This window comes from Pollachius pollachius (genome assembly GCF_949987615.1).
Source record: "Pollachius pollachius genome assembly, chromosome: 15".
Classification (NCBI taxonomy): Eukaryota; Metazoa; Chordata; class Actinopteri; order Gadiformes; family Gadidae; genus Pollachius; species Pollachius pollachius.
The window spans coordinates 15,834,602-15,861,750 of record NC_136948.1 but is presented as its reverse complement, the minus strand read 5'-3'; the positions used below and the strand labels follow the sequence as shown (position 1 = coordinate 15,861,750).

Below are 27,149 nucleotides of genomic sequence, written 5' to 3'. Positions count from 1 at the left end.
CACACACACACACACACACACACACACACACACACACACACACACACACACACACACACACACACACACACACACACACACACACACACACACACACACACACACACTAGCTCCAGACTCCAGGAGCTCCAGACTCCAGGAGCTCAAGGTAGCACAGGCCCCTAAGGATTTGGGTCCACATGGAGTGGTAGGGAGTATGAGCCATATCGGGACAGGGTTTAACACAAACACACACACACACACACCTCCACACTGCCGCAGACAGGCAGACTTACAAAAACACTCCTCCCAACTCCCAAAACACTCATTCCTCTTTATCAAAGCTCGATGAGGTCATGGTTGCTCTATTGTTCTCCTTACATACACACAGACACACACGCACACACACTCCTCCGGAAACGCCTCAGCATTAGTTGGTAGTTCAGTCGGTCATAACCACAGACACTACCATTACTGTCAAAAGAGTGGTGCCGTGGTTTAACTATTGCTCTCCTGGAGTATCGGCGCTTGCGACGTCCTTTTGTAGACTGATCATCCTTCTGCTTCTCCACCCCCCCCACCCGCTGTGCCGCCCCAGGTGGAGTGTGCAGTCCACAACCCCGAGCCCCACATCAACACGGAGAGCACCGCGGACAGCCCCGCCCTGGGCCACGGCTGTGTCTGGGTCAGCCCCCCTCTGCCTAGGAAAATGTTTTACGCTTTCACATAAAGCTGTTTTTCGTTCCTTTTTTTTTTTTTTTGACTATTGCATTGTATCCACAGTTACATTTCCATTAACACTGCCACAACTTTATTTTAGATTGTCGTTCATTAAATAGCAGCTACTTTGCCGGACGGTTCAGGGGCAAATAATGAATAATTAAACGGCAACTTAGCCGAAAGCACAGGATCGATCAATAGCCTTTTGAGCGTACCATTACTGTTAGATCTTTGAGGGGTAAGTGCAAATAATAAGATAGTGTGAATAGTGCTTTTTAGTGGCTGCTTGTGCGATTTAATATCATTCAGTCACTTTTTTCCCTCAAGGGCAAAAATGAATGTGCTTTGACAGCAACAAAGGCTGACAGCGACATTCTGCCACGATGTCCTCCCAGGCTTTAGGGATGACAGCCCGTGCTGTGGTGATATTCAACATAATATATTGGATACTTGGAATATGATCACTTAATCGTTTGAATGACAAACGCTCACGTTATTCATACGAAGGGAGAGTCCTGACAAATCCTGCCTAGAGATCCTCCGATCCATTGTAGATGGGTTGCTACCCCCCCCCCCCTCCCCCAATACAAACCATTTAGAAATCGGACCAATCCGTGTGCCCAGGTGGCCAGCTGCACCAACCAGATGGGCCAGATCGCCATCGTGGCCATGCAGAGCTCCAACCCCAAGGTGACCGAGTGCTTCAACGTGGAGTCCCGCATCCTCTGCATGGCCTACGTCCCGGCCGAGCCGCCGTCCCAGCAGAACGGGGACGCGCCCCGTGAGGGGGGCCACCACCAGGGCCCCCCGGGGAGGGCCAGCGACACCCCCACCGTCTGCCTGGGCATGGAGGAGGGCAGGTGAGGGGGCTAGGGGTGTGTGTGTGTGTGTGTGTGTGTGTGTGTGTGTGTGTGTGTGTGTGTGTGTGTGTACCTGGGTCTGGATGCATTGGATGTATGCCGCTAAACAATCGACGGCACCGTTTCTGAGGTAGACATGTTCATTTGTCATCTGATTGGTTAAAAACAAAAGTCTCCATTGATGTTAGTCCAGCGAAAATCTGGTTTAGTGTCCTGTTCTCAATTATAATGTATTTGTCACCAAAAATAAAACCCAATCTTTCTGCGCAAGGTTATGTGTTAAAGTTTAATTGCGGCCCCATTGGGTCCCATTGGGTCCCATTGTGAGCCACTCTGTCCTCACTATCAGTGTTTCTGCTGAAGGTCTCACTGTGCACACCTCAGCAGGGAGTGTGTGTCTTCTGGCTGAACCGATGGGTCGCCCGTGTGGTTGAATGTGTCCTCAGCGTCATCGTGTACAAGAGCAGCCAGCGCTCCAAGAAGGTCCGCCTGCAGCACTTCTTCACCCCCGAGAAGGCCACCGTCACCAGCCTGGTCCACCGGGGGCGCTGTCTCTACGCGGGCCTGGTCACCGGCTCTGTGGCCATCTACTCCAGACAACAAGGTGGGTGTGTGTGTGTGTGTGTGCGTGCGCGTGTGTGTGTGTGAATAAAACACCTTTGTAAAGGTCTGCCATGGCGGTTGTTGACCTTTTCCGAGGATTGTTGACATTTTGGCGGCCATAATTACGGCGATTATGAGCCCATCACATCAATCGTGCAAAGAAACACAACAACGTGGCCATTGAGAAACGGTGGCAGCAGTTGATTTAAAATTGAGGTTGCGGTGATCTCGGGTGGAATGAACCATTAAACGTCTGACGTTTGAAAATGGTGGACAGCGGTCTGCGAGGGAGCGTTTGGGTGGGGGGCCCACCCTACTAGGTCGGACCCAGTGCGAGCCCCCCCCAGCTCAGACCGAATCACAGGGATGGCCGTTGAGTCTGAGGCCGGGGGGTTCGGTTCCCCATGGCACCGGTTGTCGGGGAGAAGCCATTTGGTTAGACGTTGACCTAGTTCAACACACACACACATGCATTCACACACACACGCATGCACTCACACACGTACGATCATACCGGACCGAGCACAGGAATGGTTCAGGAACTGAACTCTTCCCACAGCCGTTTTTTTTTATCTGCCCCATTTTCTTTCTTTCTTTGCTTTCTTCATTGTTGTTTTTGTCATCTCTCTGGTCGGCTTTTGTGTCTGCACAAGTGATGGCTCTGTTCCTCTGTGTCTCTCGCTTGCTCCCTGGATCCCTCTCTCTCTCGCTCGGCCTTTATCTCAATCTCATGTGTGGAGGAGAGTCAGAGAAAGGGACATCTTGGCTGTCGTGGAGCGACGTGTCAGGAAGAGGGGGGGGGAGAGAGATGCCTCTATTCCTCACCAGCCAAGCTGCTCTTTCCTCGGGATGAGACACAGAGCTGCAGAGGAATGTTTGGTCCACCTATTTCAGAGTCTCCTTCCACCACATTCCTGTCTCAAAGCTCGAATCTGTCTGTGGTTTCCCCTTTATTTCCCGTCGGAACTTGTCACTAAAGATCCATCGGTCAAAACAGACATAGTGCAGAAAAGGGTATAGAATATTATATACATGGTCTTACTGATACTACCCATTCGCTTCATCATCTCTGTGGCTTTTGAAGATTTATATACATGCATGTCAGTTATATCTTGTACACAAACAGAACCTCAGTTTATCTGCCTTATCTGTATTTCTCTAATTCCCCTGAATGGAAACATCTCCCCTGGGGGTCTGTCTGAGGCAGCAGGGTTTCAACTGCCCTTTTCCCGTTTGTAGTTGTCTGGCGAGCCGGCTGACATTTGGCTCAGCGCGGTCGGGTGACTGCGCAGCCGTCCGGCTCCTCCCACACCATCCTGTCCCCGCCCACACTCCCGGTCACACATAAAGGAGACCTGAGGCTGACATTGTGCAAAATTGCCTCTATAATCCCATGGGCTCATATTGTTTCACCACCCTAAAGCCAGCCCCGGCGGGATTACGCAAGAGTACTGCAGTAAACATTGATCGCCCATGGAAGGGCTCTAGCGCCATTAGAGTCGCCACTATTGTGTTCTTTATTAAGCGGGTTATTGGCTTGGAAACTGGATTACAATGGAAAAGTTGCTTTACTTATTTCCAGGCATGAAACTGCGATGTGGAAATTATGGACATTGAGATGACAAAGTATTTAGGAGGTAGTTCTCATCATTGTCACATCATGAAACATGAACCGACTTGTAGACGCGAGTTGGTAGTTTATGTAGATTTTGACATCCATGCAATAACACTACATTATCACCTGCAAGTGGGTTATTAACAGAAATAATGATTATGATTGTCATGAACAATGACATTTAAAGACAAAGCCCAATAATAAAATCAACATTGACCATTTCAAATGAAGATGAAGGATGTGCTGGAATAATACCAGCTACAACTACGTGAAGCGAGACAATCAACCCATCAACACAACCACTAATCACAGCCCGATACAGCACAATTAACACTTAGACACCAATCAATTGAAACAATACGTTCACTAGAGCTGTGCAGAATGAGTCACCCCCCTGAAGTTGGAGAGATGTGATCTGTCATTTGAATAACAAAGGAACTTGAGTAGCCTGTGTTTATCCTTGCGACTTGTGAGTGTGTGCGGTTAGTTTGATGTGTGTGTACGCTGTGTGTCCCTGTGTGCAGAGTGACTCAGCTCTCAGGTTGTGTTGTCATGCCTCATCACCACACAGCCTCCGTCTGCAACACAAACAGCCAGGGAGAGCGAGAAAGAGAGAGAGGCGGATATGTCCTCACTCTGCAAAGGTCGCACGCCCCTCCAGATGGACCACACGGAAAGAAACGACCTCAATTGTTTCCCCTCTGCCTGTTTGTGTGTTCAGTTATCTCTCACTGAAAGTTTGGTGTGGGCAAATCAGATTTCTCTCTGGCTCCTGGTTTATGTTCTGCAGCAATATATGATGCACTCATAACCACACACGGACACACACACGCCCACGCACACACGTGTGTTTAAAAGCACCGTTGTGATGGGTTTGTTCCGTTGTTGCCACGGAGGAATGTGGCTGATCCCAGCACTGGACTGGGCTAGGCTCCCTCCAGAGCTGAACCACAAACACACGCACACACACACACACACACGCACACACACACACACACACACACACACACACACACACACACACACACACACACACACACACACACACACACACACACACACACACACACACACACACACACACACACACACACACACACACACACACACACGCCCACACACAGCTGCTTTATCATCACTGTGCAAAGTGCACTCCCCTTCCCTGCTTTTCCTTATGTATAACCTCTCTCGTGCACACATGCACCCAATCATTGAGCTACACACACACACACACACACACACACAAACACCCAGTTGGTTTAATTATTACAACAATATACCCACAGTTTAATTATTACAACAATATACACAGCAGATGCGGGTATCACCATTAGAACTGCTCCACAGTGGAGGATTTAGCCGTGTTCCCTGGGCACCGCTGCATCCTCCAGAACGAGCTCGGCTTTCCTCGCCCCGGCTCCCCTCTCTTCAATAGGCGTCTTTGTGCCTCCCACCTCACTCACTTCCACACCAGGGCCCAGATTAGCCAGGCAGGGGAGTGTGTGAGTGTGTGAGTGTGTGTGTGTGGTGGATGTGAGGGAAAGAGCTTCTTCCCTTCCTGCCCAGCTTGGTCCCATTCAGAGCCAGGGAGGTCATTAGGGAAGGGGATCTGATTCAGGGAGAGCCACTGCCGTTTCCCAGACTTTAGAGACAGAGGGAAAATGACAATAATGTGTTCAGTGCTGCGACTCGACACTCCGAAGTGTTGGGTTTAATTATGCTTTTCCAGACTTACCCAGGGAGCGTATTTTCCTGTCATTTCCTATTCCCCAACCGGCCCAATATTAAGCGGATATTCACTTTGATGTGGCTTCTGTTTATATATATAGTCATACTGGTGTGCAGGCCATTGAACCAAACCTACACAACTTCTGGTCAAACAATAAAAGAACTTGGCTTCTACATGCTGCAATTCAGATGTCTCAGAGAAATGTGTTTATTTTATTTGACACAGCCCGAGGGAATAGCTGTGTGTGTGTGTGTGTGTGTGTGTGTGTGTGTGTGTGTGTGTGTCTGTGTGTGTGTGTGTGTGTGTGTGTGTGTGTGTGTGTGTGTGTGTGTGTGTGTGTGTGTGTGTGTGTGTGTGTGTGTGTGTGTTATGAACTGTGTGTGTACAACACTATCTGTGTGAGTGTGTGTGTGTGTCTGGGTAGGTGGGCTGGTGTTGCAGGGTCCTTTACCCTCATGCTTCACAGCTCATTTATATTCACAGGGAACACTGTAAGGGTGTTCATCAAAGGCTACTCCATCCATTGTAGCAGCATGATGAATGGCCGTGGCATTAACCAGCAGGTCCTCTTTCTGTTCATTCGGTCGGTTATAAAAACGTTGATTGCTCTCCCTTGACCCTGTCGTGTCAAAAACAAAAGAGTAAGAAATAATAAAATATTCTTTGACATTTTCTAATTGCTTTCACATTTCCAGAGCCTACCGACCCTGTGTTGTTGACAGAAGCTGTTATTGTCCTTAACTGAAAAATCGCTACAGCAAGTGTTGTGTTTGCCTCTCGATGGCCAATCGTGTTGCTGCCAATAAGATCCATTAAAATCCACACAAACGTGCATTTTGGAAGAGTTTCCTGTGTGATGTTTTGCAGACGGACTGTGGAGCTGGGAGCAGCCGAGCGTGCTGAACCTGGGGGTGCTGCCCATCAAGGCCATGCTGGTGGTGGAGGAGCACGTGTGGGTCTCCTGCGGGGGACACGTCTTCATCATCAGCACCCACACGCACTCTGTGGAGGTATGTCCACAACCAGCAGCGCTCGTGTTTGCTCTTCTCTCCCGGTCGGGGACACAACGAATCACCCCGTCCACGTAGGCGTCTGTGTGCTGAAGGTGTCTGTGGGGAAAGTCCAGTGCCAGGGTCCAACTCTGTTCTGTGTAAACCCTACAGATTTAGATAGCGAGCTAGGTGAATGCGTCAGTGTGAGGCATGCAGATGGCTCTGGCTGCAATGTGACTCCAATCATCGTCTCACACTCATTTGATACAATATTCATTGTAGTATATCCCAAAATAACTTTGGTGGCACTAGTTGCCATTTTAAGGAAACTAGGCCACTCATAATTCAGAATGTAAAGAAACTGTTAATTGCCTTCTTCAACATGTCCCTGTCAAAGAGAAGAAGGTTGATATTTTTTCGAGATGTTATATTAAATATATATTCACTGAAGTCAATGGATACTCAATGTGCCTCGTGTGCACACTGCAAGTAGCGATGAAATTAAATTAAATGATGTCGCCAGTACAATACGATACGCACAGGCGAATGTACAAATATACCGGCCAATTTTGTGAATAGCTTTATATATTCAAGCCTATCCTAGTTTATCAGTGTTATTTGTCCGTATCCAATGAAGTATCATCTGGTCTTTTACAGCCTGCAACCTCAAATGAGTTCAACAGCCCTGGTTTGAAGTGGTTTGCTGCATGTGAGAGTCAAATCCACACCAAAGCAATAAACGCATAAAGAACGATCTCCCCTCCTTCTATCCATCGGACAGATGCATTAAAAGTATCACTGCATCAACCTGTACCATTCCCTTTCTGCCGAGTCTGTCAGTGAATACGGAGGAAGCAGTGTCTCTCTCCCGGCGGTGGGGTTGGTAGGGGTGGTGCAGGTCAAAGAGGCAGGGCAATTATCCACGTTAGTGACCTACTCTGAGCTTCGCCTACATCTCTGTAGAATCCACTACCACAATGCAACAGTCTCATCCCATGTCAATATCCCACACCACAGAAACACTTTGCCTCCCACCTACTGCTCCCACCCACCATTACACTGCTTTACTAGCTTCAGCCATTAAACGTGTGTGTGTTTGTGTGTGGGTGTGTTCTGGGTGAAGGGGTGTGTGTGTCAAAGGAAAAGAGCTTGCATATTTGTTCAACAGGATTAATCATTCGCCATTTACTCAATTTCATTTGAACACATATATTTGAAGGACTTTACTACTACCATTTCACTGTTAGTATTGTGTAATTGAGAAGACTCTATCTTTTATACAATGGAAACATAGTCACTTAGGACCAGGGAGGGATTAGATAGTAGGGAAGCAGTGTTATCTATTTATGTAACTACACTTGGCTGTGTGAAAGAAATAAAAAATAAAAATTTGGATTTATTTAACATGAAATTTATTGATAATGTAATAATAATAACAAGCTTATTATCTATTGTATTCTATGGTCTGAACTTCCCATTTCCCATTAATAAATGAAAGTAGGTGAAATAGAGAGGCAGGTTGAAAAGACTGGGGTTTATCTTAGTGAGGAAACTGGGGCAGACTCTGAATCATTAAGGAACCCTTGATTAGACGCTCTGGGCGTTACAACAGGCTCTTATGAGAGGAAAGGAGCTGGGTTGCTTGAACAGGACCACTCAAAGCATTGAGTCAACAGACTTCTATGTTAAATGCAATGTGAGCTAATTGCTCAGCGCTGGCCAACTCTCACTGCTAGCTTCACCAATGGTATTAAAGAGCCCTCAAGCCCAAGCGTAATGCCACCTCTCTCACACACACATTCCTTCAGACCTCGCTCTGCATACCAAGGAGCTATGTCCATGGTTCTCTATACTGTCCCATCGGAGTCCAGGAGCACCTCCTGGACAGGAATAGATGATCCCTCTGACACACACACGCACACGCATAATCTGGTTAGCTCCAATAAGCTTATTATGGCCCACCTGTCTCTCGCTCTCTGTCTCTGTCTGTCTGTCTGTCTGTCTGTCTGTCTGTCTGTCTGTCTGTCTGTCTGTCTGTCTGTCTGTCTGTCTGTCTGTCTGTCTGTCTGTCTGTCTGTCTGTCTGTCTCCCTCTCTTTCCCTCCCTTCACTCTCTTTCCCTCTCACTCTCTCTCCATCTCCCCCTGCCTCTCTGCCTCTCTCTCTCCCTGTCCCTTTGAGTGCTCACCACAAACCCTGAGTAGTGGACTCAAGGGGACAAAGGCTTAATAAGGTAGAGAATAAAGAGGGAGAGAAACTTTAAGAGTAAAGGGAGCGAGAGGGACCCGGCTGAGTTCACGTGAAGGAGAAGAGGGAAACAGGGAGCGGCTGATTATCATGAGACAATACAATGGGTAGCTGTGGGTTTTTCAAAGGTTATCGCCAAAGGCAATGTTTTCTGTGTGTTTCCGTTGCCGAGCAGCCTTCTACCCTGCTTTGCAGCTCTTGTGAACGGGCTCTCCTTGGCCAAATAAAGACCCGCCCCCGCTTTGGGGAAGTGTGGAGGGGTTACGTAACTGGCACAGATGGAGCGGAGCCAGCCTTCAATATAGTGCTGCTGAACGCATTGCCATGGCTCAATCACGATTCCCATTTTTGTCACTTTAATAAAAATAATACGTTTTATGAAAAATGTCCTTGGCCCTCATTACAAGGAAGGAACTTGAGGAGATCATATGAAATCAGGATGAATAATGAAACCCTTTGATTACACCAGAGATCCCCGTGGGCCCCCGCCATGTTCCCGTCCGCCCTGGATAACTCTGTGCCCACATTCATTCCCCTCGGCCCCACCGGTGACATTCTACCCTGCACCGGCCTGGCCGTTGTGTTAGTGGCAGGCTTTGTTGTCATTGGCAGGGCCCAACAAAGGCTCCCACCGGCCCCGCTGTCCAATGGGCGGCCACAGGGGGGACCCCATTGAGGAGCCCACTCCTCTGAACTGTTTGGGTGGATGGAAGAAGGAATCTGGTCCCTGTTAAATAACTGTAAATAATAATGGTGGCAGTTTCACAAGGCTATTGTTATTAAGCTGATTAATATTAAGGTCGGCAACTATCAGCCGACCAGTTGGTATTGTATTTAATTCCAGGGAGGGCATCAACTACTTGTACCTGCTGAAACTTGGACTATGATTAGACTCAATGTTTTTTAGAAGCCCTGTTAGTTTGTCAGGTGACATTCATTATTTACTCCCCCTGGCTGCTTATTCATGCAAGCTACTTACACTTTAAATAGAGTGGAGATACTGTCAACAACACACAAAATAATAGAAACCTCTGCGGTTAAACTTGGCTTCCTTGAGAATAGTGACATTTTTAGGTCAAGCCTCTGCATATTGTGGGAAATAGTAGTTGCATAATGAAATGCCGTGTGAGTGCTCAGTTTACGAAATGCAAGCCTTCAACCCCCCGTCGAGCTTCCAGACCCATCCAACCGCTGGCCCTTAACCCCCCTCTCTCCCCCCCCCCCCCCCCCCCCCAGAGGCAGCTGGAGGCCCACCAGGAGGAAGGCATGGTGGTTTCCCACATGGTGGTAGCCGGCGTGGGCATCTGGATCGCCTTCAGCTCGGGCTCCACGCTGCGCCTCTTCCACACGGAGACCCTGGAGCACCTGCAGGACATCAACATCGCCACGCCCGTCCACAACCTCCTGGCCGGTAGGACTGACCTATAGCGCTGCTACAGGCTACCCAATAATAAAGCAAGGAGTGTTAGTGTAGCTTGTAATGGGGAACCCTACTGGAAGTGTGTATTGACAGGGTGCAGCACTGGTGGTTAAGAGATGTAAGCACCAGTGGTTCAGTGGTTCTTCCATCGGAAACCGCAACGATTCAGGCTGCCCTTCAGTGTCACTCAATACTGAATGCTGACGGACTGAAAAAAAGCGGTGTGTTTGAGAGTGAACCGGAGCCTTGCACCGTCCTTGATATTCTCTCTTCTGATTGTTCTGGCAAATATACCAACCCAAGCACTTCCTCCTCTGTTCCCTCCGCCAACGCTCGGGCAGAGCTTGTTTTCCTGTGGGCTCATGTGTTTTTAAATAGGAGTTGTCTAACCGGATGCCTGTCTGTCTGTAATTAGCTGACATCAGGCTGGGTGATCATCCAGGGGGCTTTCATCTCAAAGCGCATTCGTCAAGCTGCCGTCAGCCGTCCGAGGCAGCCTCTTGTCTAAACACGGAAAGCCTTGGAACGTCGCGATACACCTTGATTCGCGCTAGTGTTGTCATCTTGGCCTTGACATGCCAAACATTTCTGACATGACAGCATGCGTCTGTATATTTTAGTGGCACACCTTTCTATCGCAACGATACTGCTGCATCTCCGTCTTGAATCACCATCCGAGGAATTCCTATTTAGACATTTCCTCTCTTTAAAGGCCTGCACAACCTGTCGCCAAGGTGGTCTGCATGTTGACATTGCCATGCTATTTAGCGTGCAGTCATCAAAACAAAAGTCAGAGACGTTGGGCTCTGATGGAAATTGGATGTAAACAAGTGATTCAGTAAAAGCAAATGAGTCATGATCATGTATTATTTTGTGGCGCATGTGTTAATATATTAAAATATTGGTGCGCAAGTTGCAATCGGCAAACAACACCTTTTGAAGTGAAGCTTTTTGCCTTAGCCGTTGATCCACGTTGTTACCATGGCGGCGGTTAGATCAGACTAGAATGTGTGCGTTTGTTTTCCACTCGCCGTGGTGGACAAGACGCTGTCTTTCTCCCCCGGTGCACTTGGTGTCTCTTGAGGTCTCTAGCCAGACACCACTCGGGACGTCCCGCTTTAATGGCTGGTCACGTTACCATGACAGCTAGTCCCACCAGAGCAGACAGCTGTGTCGGAACATGTAATCTCCTGCTGCTAGATCAGCCCCCAAGAACTGTAATAATCTGTCTGCCAGCATAAACAAACGCACAACACCCCACCACACACACACACACACACACACACACACACACACACACACACACACACACACACACACACACACACACACACACACACACACACACACACACACACACACACACACACACACACACACACACACACACACACACACCACACGCACATCCCTGATTTATAGTTTTAATTCTTTGTTCCCCTTGGCAACGAGTAGCAGTTTTTTGCGGAATGATTTCGGGTGCATTCCATCTCTTTCCGTGTGCATGCTGAATAATGCAGCCAAGCTGTGGCGCTCTCTCCTTGCTCTGTTTGTCCTGAGGATGAGGTCATTCCCTGGTTTTATCAGGGTACTTTGACAGCTTCCTCCCGGAGCGCGGTTGTATAGTAATTAGATGATGCATCTTAACTGTTGTTGTTCATCAGACACCAAGAGCAGCCTGCTGATATATGTGTTTGTTCTGAGAGGGACAGCTTTGGTTTAGTGTGTGTGTTTGTGTGTGTGTGTGTTTGTGTGTGTTTGTGTTTGTGTGTTTGTATACACCTACATGTGGGTGTAGATTACCTTGACTGCACTTGCATTCTTGACGAGAAGAGCTTAAGGTGTGTGTGTTTGTGTGTGTGTGTGTGTGTGTGTTGTGGTCAGTAGTTAATGGGTAGCCTGCAGTTCTACAGTGTTGTTTTAGCAGCATCATTAGCTTTTAGCTTTGGGCTGGCGTGTTATGACCATAACAGACATGAATAACAACAGAAGACCTCCGGTTTCATGCACCAAAAACAAATCAATCCTTCTTGTATTATTATTTTCAATCATTTGTGCGATTTAAAATCATGTCATTATTGGATGATACACAAAAACAATCCAAAATTGAGATAAGCCATATATTACCTCTAACTATTTCCTTTCTTACTGCCCTCCATTTTACGGTTATGGAGGTCTATTTATTTATATATATATATAGAGCCAATAGAGCCCTGTCGGACACTATAACCAACCAACAACCTCTATTCATAATCTACATGTACTGATGAGTTGTTCAGGATGTGGGTGAACATCATACATCCCAAAGGATGGTGGATATTTCACGGGGAGTCGAAAAACGCTGTGGTTAGAGTAGCAGTGATTCGCTCAATGTACAGAGTCTTCCTGTAAATACCACACGGTTATCAGTACAGGTCTGAGGGGAAACCGATTGTTTGCCCTAACTACATTCAGATGAGCGTGTGGTGAAGCCCTCGCTCTGGCGAGGCGGCTCTCAGAGCCAGACGTTTGAGGCCTCCTCCTCATCCAGATGTGAATGATAAAGGCTTAAGACTGCTCTGGGCCATTCCATGCCTATAGTAGCTAATGCAGTCCATACCCGCCCCAGAGGAGGTTGGTTCTGGGAACGAGAAGCAAAAAAACAAAACACTGCACATGAAAGCCCTCCACCCACCACCCAGCCTGGCAGGTAGCACCACTCAGAGCCCACTTCCTGTTCGCTCACTTCCTGTTAAAACCACAGGCCCTCTACCCTGTAACGTCCGTCCCCCCCCTGCCCCCTGCCTGACCTCCATCAAGGTCAAGACCACCCCACCTCCTGGTCCCAAGTAGGGTCCATGTGGATGGGATTTTGCAAGAGCAAGTGAACTCTTTGAAACAAAGGTTCCTCCCTCTCTCTTCATGGGAGCTATTTCCCACAATGCACCAAATCGTGGTTCTGCCAACCTGCGCATAGCTTTTATTTTCTTCTGTGGCATGTTGCGATCCGCGCCGTGAGTCTGACGGCCGCTTTGAGCCTGAGGGGTGGTGGTCGGAGAACTGCGACCACCAAACGCAGACGTCCTAGTGGGTCAGACTGCTCGGGCAGAGGAAGCTGTCGGGGTGGGCGGGGGTCGATTCCAGTTACAGGAAACAGGGCTGATATTGGATCTGGCTGAATGAAAAGACCGGTACGGTTCCATTTTTTTTCTTTTCCACCCACTTTCCTTTCAGACGCGTCTAAATAGAGATGAACGTCGATCGTGTTTCACAGCCTCACTTGGAACGGTGGGCACTTCGTTTAGTTAACAATTTCCTCGACATGAGAAAGAGTTCTCCATGGGGCGTTGGCGTTCAGCTTGAGTAACCCTGAGAACTGTGTGTGTGTGTGTGTGTGTGTGTGTGTGTGTGTGTGTGTGTGTGTGTATGTGTGTGTGTGAATAGAATAATTGACACACCCAAGGTGGGAAGGGGTAAGTCCATCTCAGGTTCAGGCACGTTGAACGCCTCGGCCTGCCTGCTTGCTGCTGGATCCATCACCTTTCATACGTGGAGCAGACTCAGAGTGGAATCCCGCATAAACCCATTCATGAGGGAGCTGCTGTGTGGAGAGATCGAGGGTCTAGGGGAAGGTTGCTTGAAGAAGCAGGTCAGATACACACATTACTTCCTATTCATATCACACAGAAGGTGTTTCACTTCTAAGGCCATGGTGTGTGAAGGCTTCCTGAGTGTTTAACAGGATGGGGGGGGATGCACAGGTCATCAGGTCTCACTGGTAGACTGTGAGATGAGGTGTTCCCCAGAGAGTAGGCTGCTCTCGCTGTGGTGGTGGCCTGCAGAAGAGGAAGGAAGTGCTTGTTGCCATTTGTCTGCATCGCTTTTGACCTAAATATGCAGCCAAGCATGGCCTAATGACGTGTGCATGTGTGTGTGTGTGTTTGGGCTCACTGGGGTGACTCCCACGCTGTACACATACAATGCAAACCCAGAGGAGCCTGCATTCGATCGAAGTGAAACTTCAAGCTGGGATGAAAGGGTACGGGAATGGCCTCATGCACGCTTTTGATTTCATCTTATCTTAGGTTTTTTTTGTCAGGTCATCTTCTATTTCCACAGTCTGGATCGGTTATCGGGTGTTGGACAAGAGAGGCCGGGGTTTGAATTGCATCGGGGATACTCGAAAAATGCAGTGCGCACAGGACTACAGTGCAAAGCGCGAGGGAAACAGTCGCAGCCCGGCGGGCGTTTGTGCGTCCGCTCCGCACCGCATAGTGCTGAGGCGGGCGGTTGGTGGCCGGCGTACCGTAGCAAGGGGGGGGTGCCGACGTGTGGGATCAGGGCGTCGCCGCCCTACTGGGGCTCGACGGCGCTGAGTGCGGATCAAAGCGACTCTCCGGCGGGATGGGAGCCAGAGCCGGGGCCGTGTTGACGCTCGGCCCAGGTTTTATTTTGGTTCACCCTCTGGGCGGCAAACTCCAAATATTATGAAAGGAGGAAGTCAAGTACAACCCCCCCCCCCCCCCCCCCCCCCCTACCCCCACCGGAGCCAGCAGCCTGAGCCTCTGCTGACCTGGGGTCCTCATTAAATACACATGTAAGCCCCCCGGTTGTCACGGCCCCCCTGTCTCTAGAGGGGGTTGCTGCTGGAGGGGCAACCAGTCCGTCTGCCTATCTCAGACCGCTGATCTCCCGTCATGAAGCCCAGGGGGATTACTGTAAGGGAGGGGTGAGGGCGGGGGGGCTAGGAAGGAAGGGGGGCGGGCCTCTAGCCTGAGTGTTTGGTGTTGACTCATGGCTCCTCTCACCGCCCACGAAGCCCAGCTCAGAGCTGGTTTTCACCCCCTGGATCCCCATCAAAAGCCCTCCTCATCCTCCCCTCTTGTGCAGACACCTGACTAATTATGGGCTGTTACAGTATTCCCATGGAGTTATTAGAGGGGGAGGTGTTTTTGGTGTGAGAGAGTGCCAGGTTCCTCATAATAAGTCACTCGAGCAGGCTTTATCCCCCGGTCCGGCGGGAACGTGCCACTATCTCCGACTGTCTGTCTGTCTGTCCAAACAGAATGATGGTGGCACCGCGGACCAAAGTACAGCAAGCTGATTCATGTTGTTGCAGCAAGCGATTCTGAAAGGAGGAAGAGATGGCCGCTTAATCACGGCGTTACGCCTCACTCGTTATATTGCGTAAGCCTTTTGTGTTTAGTGTTAGTCTTAAAGGGAGCCATTATGTTGCCCTTTTCACTCGGGCTGAAAGAGACATTTGTGAAGCACTGCTTTTGTCCCGGCTTCTCCTCAGGTCGCCCTGGGGACCAACTACTGTTAAGAGCTGCTGCATGCCCAACTCTTCCTCTCCCATCCCACTGTATTCCATTGTAGTATCCCACCTGGCGACGTGGCCCATTGACAGTACACTTGAAACATTTCCAGCTCATAATGCAGTTCAGATTCAGGTCAGATTCAGAAAACTTTGTCTGTCGTAACAGAAAATCATCTTTGACGTTGCTCGGCATACAAACAGGACAATGTACTGATAGTCATACAACATTGATTTCTGAGCGCACACATAGATCTAAAAACAAGTATAAATATTAAAAACTGTAAAAAATAACCAAGACAAAAGGCAAAAGCTGTGGCTATGTGTGAAGTGTAAAGTGACCATTGCATTTGTCCATTGTTCATTGTTTATTTAAGCTGTTTATGGCAATGGGTATGAATGAGTTTTTGTGTACGTTTTTCTTAGATAGGGGTACTCTATATCGGCGGCCTGATGGCAGATGTTGGAAGGACTTGTGCAGGGGCTGGGTGGGATCCTGTGTAATATGGATGGCTTTTCTTTTAAATGCCTGGCTGTGGAGTACTGATAGTTGATTTTGAGTTTTGCCAGTTATTTTGCTTCCTTGATTGATGATCCGGGAAAGCTTTTATTTGTTTTTGACAGAGGTGAGGGTGAACCAGGATGTGATGTTGAACAGATTCTATGAGTGACTTATAGACAGCTGTTAAAATGTCCTGTCTGACATCAAAGCTCCTGAGTTTCCAGTTTGTGTGCTGTGAGAAGGACAGGTGGTTGTCGATATCTGTGCCCAGGTATCTAAAGGCCTCTACCTGCTCAATTGTCTGCCCATTCAGCCTCAGAGGTTCAAAGAGAGGTTGGGGGGAAGAGGTTCGCCTCCCCCCACAACACAGCTCCAGCTTCTTGTTCGAGTATGCATGTGTGTGTTTGTGGGTTGCACAGCCCTGACGCTGAATCACAAAGAACAAGGTGTGTGGGTGTGTGTGTGTGTTTGCTCAAGGGATTAAACTGTCAATGAGTATGTCCTAACAAAATATACACTGACAAAGGAACCACAAACCAGGGACAAAGCAAGTCAAGCCAAATGCGGAAGTGAAGCGGCAAGCAAAGGTGTCAGCTGAGCTCACCACCTAAGTCAGAGCACATGGGCAAGGTGTAGTTCAGGTGTACCCCGTGCCCCTTACCAAGGTACACCCCCCGAGTCACAAGCCCCCGGGCAGGGGCTAGCTCAGCCGTACCCCGTTCCCCTTACCCAGGGGAACAGACGTGAACCTCAGGGGAGGTTGACCTGAACACCCCGCCCAACAGTGTATGGTTGTGCTGTGTCCACAGGGAGCCAGAGGGTGACGGTGAGCAGTCTGCTGGTGTGCTACGGTCTGCTGCTGGTGGGCACCAACCTGGGGATGACCGTGGCCCTCTCGGTGCCAAGACTCCAGGGCATCCCCAAGGTGACAGGTGAGTTCGAAGCCCCGCCTCTCCAGCCGCTCGTATCCCGGGGGGGGGGGGGGGGGGGCTCAGGTACATGTATGTCTGATTGCGCTGAAGGGGCTCGAATGTAAGTGTTGACCTCCAACTCTCGTCCTCTCATGGCAGAACATTCCTCCCCGTTTTTCTGTTTTAGTTTTAGTTTGAACTTTTCCAGGACAATTTGGGGGGGGGTTAATAAGATCCAATAATTGCGCATAGCTGAAGGAGGCCCCTGGCGTAGGAATGTTTTTTCTGCACTTGCCTTTTCCAATTATGCCTTCGCCTGAAGGGAACAAATGAAACGTCTGATTCTAGGGTGTCCTGCTGGCCCGGTGGGCTGACGGTAACACACGGCTGCATGGGTGCAGTCATTACTCCACTGCGGTTAATTCTCCTTCTACAAAATGTACACAATTCCTGAAGTTCTACATGTGTCCCATATATTATAGTTATAGTTAGGGACATTTACATTCAGGGCCTTTAGCGGACGCTTTTACCAGCATGCATGCGAACCTCCAGAATGCCTGGCACGCGAAGCAACCGTGCATGGTAACCCCGCAAGCTGACGTGCGCGTTCCTCGCAGGCCGCGGCATGGTGTCCTTCCACGCCCACCACGGACCCGTCCGCTTCCTCACCATGGCCGCCGCCGTGTGCAACCGCACGTCCGGCGACCAGGCCGCCGCCCCCGGCCCCGCCCCCGCCCACACCCCCGGGGAGAAGAGCGGGGAGTCGCCGGAGCCCGGCACCCCCGCCGGGCAGCGGCGGCGGCGGGGCGTGTGGCTGGGCGAGGCGGGCTGCACCGCCATGGCCCTGCAGGACTCGCTCTCCAGCTCGTCCTGCGGCAGCCTGGCGCCGTCCCAGGGCTCCCTGGAGCACGGGCCCGAGGACGGGGCCCTGTACGACCTGCTGCACGACCCGGCCCAGCAGCAGCACCAGAGGGGCCGCGGCCCCGCCAGCAGAGTGGACGTCAGCTCCCTGCTGGTGGTGTCCGGGGGGCTGGGCCACCGCAGGGTCAACAGGAAGAGCAAGCCCACGCGCCACGAGGACAGCGCCTCCACCATCATGGTGTGGCAGATCCCCCTGCTCAACATGTGACCACGTCAGCAGCAGCAGCAGCAGCAGCAGGGAGACGGGGGGGCTCAGTAGTTCATGAACTGATCAATAGCCCGAGGACAAAGGTTGCCTTCAAAGGTTGCACTTGTGTAGACCTGTTGAGGTCTTTTGTTGAAGAACGGACTGCCTGAACGCCTGCTGTCCTCGCTGATTTTTGAACCGATCCGTTTATTCTTTCAACAGTATGACATTGGGCCTTCCACAAGGTTCCCAGTGGTAGCACGAACGGATGTTCTCATAGGCGTACACGCATCCACATGCACATGGCCCTTGCACGAGGCCAAAGGGAACTCAATAAAACCACTTAGTCATGCGGAAGAGTGCTACCGGTGGACATTTTATCATGGGAAGCGGAAGCCAGTTGATATGGGTGGACTGGTGAGAAAGTCAACACAACGGTGTCGTATAACAATCCTAATAGACTGGATTCCTCTCCTCCATGTGCCATGCCTGTACTGACAGTATTGAAACCTGTGTTTCACTTGGGGCAAAAGGACTGCAGAAATGTTCGCACACCGAGTGTGCGTTTGTGCGTGTGTGTGTGTGTGTGCGCTTGCGTGTGTGTGTGCGCGTGTGTGTGTGTGTGTGTGTGTGTGTGTGTGTGTGTGTGTGTGTGTGTGTGTGCTGGTGTCCATGTACATGTGTGTCTCAACAGAGTGGTTGCAGAGCTGGCTTGTTAAAAGCTTTATCCGTTCTCGGCGTTGAATATTCAGCTCTCATGTGGCCTGTTGGGCGTCATAAATCTAAAGGGCGCTGCAAACTACACTGAGTATGGGACTGTTTTATTTTATATATATATATCATTATTTTTTATTTGAGATTGGTACACTGAAGCTGACTCGTGTCTCATAGCAGTGTGCTGCCGGAGCAGAGCACAGAGATCTGTCTGAGTCTGAACATGACTGACCCAGTGTGAGAGGCCTCACAGAGCATACCTGGCAGGCCAGGTTTCCACTAGGAACGAGTGATGACCAGGAGGGAACGCTTTATTGTTTGACACATTTGTTTTTCTTCTCATTTAAAAAAAATGGGTATTACAAAAAAAAGAACGACATGCAAAGCTTTACTTTTGTCACGGTCTCCATGTATTTTTTTTGGCTGTACCTTAACAAATATATAAACACTTCATTCAAGCCTATTTGTGTATTTTCACTAGATTCTTCTCCGATTTATGTATGCTCATGTTTCAGCTTCATTTCTGCTGCCACACTCATCGGTGGACTGTTTCACCAACGCCTACAGACTCCGTTATGCAATCCTGCTTCAGCAGAGTGGCAGTGTGGCCCCACGGGGAAGAAACAAAACACAATAACACAGTCTTCTGCTTTATCCAATCCCAAGGGTTCCCTGGGCCCACCTTTCCTCCTTTTCATCCGTTGCTGTTCTCTGTTGTATGGGAATAAGAGCTCAGCTTATATTGAGCTGCCATAGAAAGGGAATACTGATATTGCTCGTAATGCAATACTGATAATAATAATAATGGTTTATTTAATCGGGATATACCCAACCAAGCAAGCTAGTTAAATGAGGGGGTTTATTACCGTCTGTTTCTATTTTAGTCAGTTTTGTGATTGTGTTTTAGTTAGTTTGTCTGGCTGCAATCACATAATCCTGACGACCTTGCAAATGGGAACCTTTTGTTTTCCACAAGCCTGTTAAGGGGGTCCATGGAGATCCAGCTTTGCGTGTATCGTTATCAGTCTGTAAAGGTTTCCCTTCGCCCTGTGAACAGGCAGCATTTATCTTCCCAAGAGAAGCAATGCTCTACAGAAGCTCTAGCCTACAGCTCTGCTGTACAATGCTGGTTTCATATCTGACGGGCACAGTGGCGCAGACGTGCAGCGACAGACACAAAGAAAGTTCACTTTCCATAGCCTGCCCTAATATCTTACTTTTAAAATCCATGCAAAAGCTTATTCAGTAATCAAACCTATTTGCATACGTATTTCATATTAACCAGATAAAATGTTGTGTTGCCAAAATGGAGACTGGAGCTCACCATCTAAGAAAAAGGGAGTTACTTAATATTTTACACGGTCGTTCCTCGGTGCTGATAACGGCTGTCACCCCGAGGCGTTCGTTAGTGAAAGAATGTCGCATGAACTTTTGATTCCCCTGACGCGTGCATTGGATGCCACTGCCTGCCGTGGCAATCTGTGTAGGGTTAATGCCAATATAGGGGGAGTGCTTTTGATCAACTTACGACTGACTGTAGGCAACAGTGCAAATCAAATCACTTCCAAGGCAGCAATGCGGTCACGGCATCGATACTTCGGAGAAGCGCGGTCACGCCATCTACACTTAAAAAAGTGATTGCGCATCTACATTACTTTGTACCGTAAAGAAGTTTTGCGCCGATACTCATGGCCATGTACTTGAGACTTGTTGTAAACGTGAAAGATTCTATTGTTTCTTATTTTCCTTTTTTGAAATGCATACTTATGTCTTACCCAATTGCAATGTTGGCAGATAGAGAAATTTCATAAAATAATTTAACCACATTGGCATACTCATACATCATCACTCATATCATACATACCAATTCATTGTTCAATGTGTACCTAGGTACCGGAGCTGATTTTAAAATGACTGATTTTACGGCAGCATTTTTCAATATTTAGATGTTAGTCATCGGCAATATGCATACATTACTATATAGGTAGATATGAAAGTAGCATACTGGACACCAGGGTCCAAGTCCTTGTTATCTTGTTATATGTGAATGTAACTTAAAATATAAAATCTGAGCATCTATTGTAAGTGTCTTGTTGGTGCAGTGGTAAGTAAGACCAACTGATATAAGTGCTGAAGACTCAGGTTGTAGTCCTGCATATGTTGTTTATTTTTCAAACAAAGTCATTGTGTGGATACAATGTCAAATATAAAATCTGAAGGTAATGGATAATGGAATAGTACATATTTATCCGATATTTGTTTGGATCTTTTTAATATCTGCCTATCCTAATACATTCTTATTGGGGATAACTTTAATATCTAAGTTTGTAGAAAACAATTTTTAATTTTAATATTTTATGAATTTTCTACATCTACCTGCATAGCAATGCATGTATTAAAAGCTAAATTATGAAGAAAAAATTGAATAATTTCCCTTCTAAAAAACTTTGGTGGCCATTCGAGTAGATATTTCTGAGATTACGAGGTGCACTGGAATGCACCACGAAATCCCTGCAGGCGCAAAACCGCTTTACCGTACAACGCAACGTAGATGCGCCCTCGCTTTTTTAAGTGTAGACTGCGTGACCGCGCGCGCTTCTCCGAAGTGCTGATGGCGTGACCGCAGTAAGGCAGCCGGAGAGTGCAGCTCGGCTTAAACGTGAACTCGTTATTTGGGGTGAAGGGACATTGGATGTGTGAAGCTCTCCACAGCTCTAACACATCATCTCAGAAGGAAAACAGGCTACTCTGGGGGACGTTCACAGCGTGGTCCACAGATGCGTGACCTGCATGATAATTCGTCGTTTCTGCGTCTCATTCTGAGCGGAACATAAGGAGACGTTGCATCTCGTCGGGTGGCTGTGGTGTCACATACGGAACAACCTCCAGATCCTCCGATGAATAGGTCCATCGGTCACTCATCTAGGAAACTATACAGCCGGACCACTTGATGCATTATTATTGCGACTGCCTTACATAACGAGGCTTGGTGGGGGATCCCGAAGAAACTGCTGCGCTTGGCTGATTTGTGGCAGCAAGGGAAACGCAAGTAGGTCAAAATAAGAAATCGGAGAAATGTCTCGTGATGTGTCGTAATCATGTCCTTTCTGTTCTGCTTCGCTATGAAATGGTACAGTGTGGTGTTTCGTCGGTCACATTGGATTCTCGTAAGCCTAACTGTTCCCATGTCATCGTATTCATGGATTACCAATACGGTCTCTCACAAGGGAGCGCATCACCCACTGGGCATGCGCCCTTCGTGACCGTCTACCCAACAAGGAATGGACTCTTTTAATTGATCAATAGCAGGGTAAAGTAACTTTTTAGATTAGAAAAGTATCGTTTAGTGCTGTCGCAGCACCAGCATGGTCAATGTATAGTTACCTAACTAGTTGTGTACATAATGGTGCACTACCATTTCAATCATAATTCATGTAAGGAGCTACACCTGTTGGTGTTATTTCTACAATTAAAAGGATCTATAATGGATAAGCAAGAAGTGTGAAATGTAGTGGGGCAATGCCATTGTACCTTTGCATCGTTTACCTCTTTTTACATTTTTTCTCAGCGGTAGGCAGAATGTACTTTTTGACTCCGTTTCACACTTTCAAACATTATCAGAGATACAGCGCCATCCAGTGTTTGCCCGCAAGTCGTTTTGCAAAAAACGTTTCCTTGTTTTGCTTAAAAAATGTACACTAATGCTCCTCTTTTTTTACTTCATGTAGGTAAAAAAAAAAAAAAAAAGACCAACATTAAGCTATACTAGCTAATATGATTCGTCAATCCACTGATTCCTGGCACCAGTGAAAAGGTGAAGATGAATGGGAGCCAGAGGCTGGGAGGAGAGACCTTCATGGTGGAGGCTGACGTCATTCTTCACACTGTAAACTCTGACCTTGCCTCCCTCTCAGGCATAGATAGGAAAACATGTCCGGCTCTGATGAAGAAGGACAACGCCGCCCCACTTATCGGGGAATTCCTGCAGTGCAATCAGCCTCTCGATTCAGATGCTCCGGCCACATTCGAGAGAGAGTACCTATTGGACGGCAAATTGACCTTCGACGATCAGACGGGGGACAACTTGAACGTTGCTAAGGATCAACAGTTCCAGATGTCAAACCATAAGGCGGGTCTTGAAATGAGGGAGGCCGTTATAGTGAAGAACCTCAATGGTAAAATGGGCAACGGTGACAACCACGGTGACGTCAAGGCAGACATTTCCCACGCTGGGGATTCCTCTGTGTGCTTCCTGGACCCCGGAGCCCGAGAGGAAGCAGATGGAAGTGCATCAGCGAGTGCAGAGGCTTCTCAAAGAGGACAGTGTGAGAAAAACACAGGCCATGGACAGGCACAGCCTGACACTCATTGTATTACCACTGGTGGCCAGCCAGTGCTAACGGAGCCGGTTCGCTCTTCCATTCCCGGCTCCAGTGCGTCTCATCTTCCCGTCGAAGACAATCCGGGTGGATGTTCCGGGGACAGTGGGAGCCTCGGGCACCGGGAAAGCGGCCCGGGAACAGAGAATCCCCTGAGTGCGAAGGAACCCGATTTGGTCATTGAAGTCGGCGGGCAGAAAATAAACGCTCACAAGGAGATCCTGGCGGAGAAGAGCGACTACTTCAAAGCCAGGCTCTCGCGGGACATCCTCAAAGTGAAGGGGCTGAGCTACAAGACGTTGTCCGTGCTGATAGACTACATCTACACCTCCCGGATGAACGTGAGCAAGGACACCGTGGTGGACGTCATCACGGGCGCCAAGATCCTGCAGGTGCCCTGCGCCGTGCAGGCGGCCATGGACTCCATGTCGGAGCAGCTCACGGCCGAGAACTGCTACGAGGTGCTGAGCATCGCCAAGAAGCAGCGTCTCAGCGAGCTCAAGGAGACCGCCTACCGCTTCATGAGCGACCACTTCCTGCGGGTCCTGCGGGACCCCTCCGTGTACGGCCGACTGACGGGCTCCGAGAGGGACCTCATCCTAAGGAAGAGGACCGAGGGCCGGCCGACGCTGATGGTGGCCGAGATCAACGACGTGTTCGACCGCGTGGGCAGCCGGCCGGCCAGCCGTTGCAGCAGCCGGCCGCAGAGCCCCCTCTCGGTGGCGTCGTTCGAGGAGGGCCACATGATGTACTACTACGACGAGGCGGCCGACGACTGGCGGGCCCTGACCGCCATGCCCGAGGACATCAACACCAAGGGCTGCGGGATGTGCACCATGTACAACTACCTGTTTGTGGCCGGCGGGATCAAGGGCTACGGAGAGCGGGGGAAAGTGTCCGACCGGGTCTTCTACTACAACCCCGTGGACGACCGCTGGACGGAGGTGCGCCCCCTGAACCAGGCTCGCGCCCAGCTCAAGCTGGTGTCCATGGACGGCCACCTGTACGCCATCGGAGGGGAGTGCCTGTTCACTGTGGAGCGCTACGACCCGCGCACCGACCGCTGGTCCACCGTGGCGCCCCTGCCCAAGGGGGCGTTCGCCGTGGCGCACGAGGCCACCACGTGCAACGGGGAGCTGTACGTCTCCGGGGGCTCCCTCTTCTACCGCCTGCTCAAGTACGAGCCCAGGCGCGACGAGTGGCAGGAGTGCCCCTACAACAGCAGCCGCAAGAGGTCCTCCGACATGGTGGCCCTGAAGAGCTTCATCTACCGCTTCGACGTGCACCGCGAGCAGGGCGTCAACGTCTTCAAGTACAACACCATCGTGAAGATGTGGCAGGACTGCGCGTCCCAGCGGCTGGGAACCGTCTCGCCCTTCCGCTGCGCGGTGATCGGAAACTGCATCTACTGCGTCACCAAGAGCCAGACGCTGCAGTTCGTGGTGGAGGAGGAGGGCGCCCACTTTGTGGAGGAGTCGCTGCGGGCCCCGCTGGAGGCGAAGGGTGTACTGTTTCCCTTCGTGCTCAGTTTGCCTGAAAAGCATGAGGCGGTGGCGTAGTGGGGGCACGGGCTCCAGAACAATGGTGTGTCTCGGAGCAGGACTGGTAAAGGCGACGGCCAACCTTTTGATTCAGTATCAGCGTTATATATTTTGTTGTGTCCAATGTACCTGCTTGAAGTGGAATGTGTGTATTTGCATGGCAGAGTCATGTGTCTACAGGGGCCAGCCTTAAGAAAAGGGACAAAAATAAACTTTCAGTGTTGAATGAATGGACACAGCAGCACAGCTGTATATAATTACATGATGGAACTGACCTTAGGTGGTTGCAGATTTTCTATATTCACCTTTGTTTTTGCGCACTTTTTAAAATTCAGTAAGCAGAGATATTGTCAAGGACATATATAATTGTTGACTATGAAGACCTATTTTAAACGTGTTGGCTCCATAACGCCTGGACAAAGCTCTTATCTAGACTTGTAACAAGTTTTTTATTCCAATCCAAATCAATTGGTGATAAGGCCACAGTATGAACCACTGACTACAACGGTTGGTGGGAAGCCAGAAGCCTCATCTCGACTGCCTTTGAAGAGCTATCATAGTGTATTAAACGGCTACTACAGACGTTATTAAACACATGATGCTACCCATGTAGATTTCCAGAACATTGATTGTGCTTGATGTTCATGTTAGAAACCCTCTTGACTTGAGGTCACCAGTGTTGTGATGTAGGGATGTAAAATTTAGCAAGAAGAAGCAAAATATGCATTTGCCATTTGGATATTTGTTGTGTTTGGAAAACTGTGAACAAATGATTGGCTTATTACAAAGGGAAACGTGTGTGTTTATGGATTTCAGACACTATTTGGGTTGTTACTACAAACTTGGTTTAAAGTGATTGTGTTTACCACGTTCTCCAAAGAATAAAATAGGACTTAAATGAGACTAAAAGAGCACTATGTATCTTACAGATATTTTTGTTATGCATTGTGTTTATCAGATGGCATATGAAAAACACCCCTGTGACTTACACACTATAATCCCATCCAGAATCAAGCAAAAGCTTTGGTTTCCAATAGGAGGGCATCATATCTGCCCTAAAAGCACTATGAGGGAAGTTCAAAATAACCTATGCACAAAGGCACTTCTGACCGTCTTCTGAATCAATTGATCCAGGGAAGATCACATGTCACAGTCATAACAAGATAAGATAATTCCTTAGAAATATTTTATTTTCTATTTATGCCACAACCCAATAAACTGCATATCATGTTGAGTTCTGACAATATTTGTTGCCATTGCAATAAACTATCAGTGTGAGTTTTGTTAAGATACAGTCTGGAAAGGTGGATTTTCCCCATCAGGAAAGAAATGCTTTTAGTTATGCTTTACAATGTTTCAGAGCATTCACTGTGAAAATGTATATGTTTGGAATGCTGGTTTAGTATCTCCCTGGAATCAATATTTTTAAAATATTTTTTGACTGAATGCAGCTTTTTGTGATGATGGTACAATGATGCGATGCTAGTTAAAAGCTTTCTGTCCAAGTCATTTTTAATCAAGCTTAAAGTGAACTAACTGTTGGATGCCGTCCAAACTAAGTGCTTCAAATAAACCATTTTGTGGTTGAACATTTGATGAAAGGTATACTAATTTCCCTTTCAAAATGCTAAAATGTATCTCGACTACTTATTATCTCTTGCTTAAACCCATGATGCCTTGAAGTGGTCAAACCTGGACCCTGGGAGAACAGTACAACTCATGCAGGGGCAGTCTCCGTGGAAACCTCATGTAATGTAGGAAACGTTACAATATCATGGGAATTGTCACTTCCGAACAAATTTAAGCCAATTTGAGAGCTGTTGCTGAGTCCCCTTATCTAAAGTGTCATCTTACCCTAAAAGCCTTGCAGTGGGCAACGCCATCCGGTCCTGGATGACCCATAATTGGTCAGCAGCTACCAACAGGGAGCCAATTAATCTAACACATGTCACACGTTAATAGTTATATGTGTTTAATTACATAATGTATAAACCATAACACATTAAAAACACAACACATTATACTGCTAATACATCATAGAAAAACTTCCAAACAGTATATTAACATGTTACGTGTTTACTTATACTTAATACAATACTCATGCATTATAGAATATCTTTAATACTAGTATACTAACAACATGTATAGCATACGTAACATACGTGAACACTTAAGGTGCTGCAGGTACGATTTAAAGAAAAGAGGACAGCCCCTCATTGGGAAACCAACCTGGGTCAACTACTTTTCTTTTCACCATTTCTGTCCAATTTCTCCAATCTCTTCCAATTTGCAAACAGCATTTTGGTCCAAAGAATAATGCGCTAAAATGATTCTAGGCAAATAATCCTGCACATGTTTTGCTATATACGTGAACATTTCTACAGATGTAATAGCCAGATTAAATATAATTCCTTGGCACAAGGCAATAGTTAAATGAAAGCAAACAAAAATAGCATGTGATTTTAACATTTCTACAGCTATGGTATGGCTCACAGGTACCTGATTCAGGTAAACTCTACTTATTATGTACAAGA

General features: G+C 48.3%; 2 protein-coding genes across 4 annotated transcripts in view; both read left to right on the top strand.

Annotated features, from left to right (window-relative positions):
* arhgef10 (Rho guanine nucleotide exchange factor (GEF) 10) overlaps positions 1–19,148 on the top strand; it is a 51,093-nt gene extending 31,945 nt beyond the window's left edge. For both annotated transcript variants that reach the window (XM_079751787.1, XM_079751786.1), the window contains 7 exons: positions 578–664; positions 1,324–1,559; positions 2,006–2,163; positions 6,374–6,516; positions 9,981–10,155; positions 16,772–16,894; positions 17,491–19,148. In XM_079751787.1, the coding sequence (XP_079607913.1) occupies positions 578–664; positions 1,324–1,559; positions 2,006–2,163; positions 6,374–6,516; positions 9,981–10,155; positions 16,772–16,894; positions 17,491–18,002 (1,434 nt within the window). In that variant the 3' untranslated portion in view covers positions 18,003–19,148. The remainder of the gene's footprint in view (positions 1–577; positions 665–1,323; positions 1,560–2,005; positions 2,164–6,373; positions 6,517–9,980; positions 10,156–16,771; positions 16,895–17,490) is intronic.
* A 2,200-nt stretch (positions 19,149–21,348) lies between these two features.
* Positions 21,349–26,158, top strand: kbtbd11 (kelch repeat and BTB (POZ) domain containing 11). 2 transcript variants are annotated; one of them, XM_079752893.1, is made up of 3 exons: positions 21,349–21,744; positions 22,424–22,509; positions 22,610–26,158. In XM_079752893.1, the coding sequence occupies exon 3, from the start codon at positions 22,639–22,641 to the stop codon at positions 24,631–24,633; it is 1,995 nt and encodes a 664-aa protein (XP_079609019.1). In that variant the 5' UTR covers positions 21,349–21,744; positions 22,424–22,509; positions 22,610–22,638; the 3' UTR covers positions 24,634–26,158. The 2 variants fall into 2 exon arrangements, with proteins under 2 accessions (XP_079609019.1, XP_079609018.1); XM_079752892.1 differs by having other exon boundaries at positions 22,424–26,158.
* Positions 26,159–27,149: the final 991 nt, after the last annotated feature.

Coding starts and splice junctions, on each gene's coding strand:
- kbtbd11 (XM_079752892.1), top strand. CDS start 22,516: ATGAATGGGAGCCAGAGGCTGGGAGGAGAGACCTTCATGGTGGAGGCT.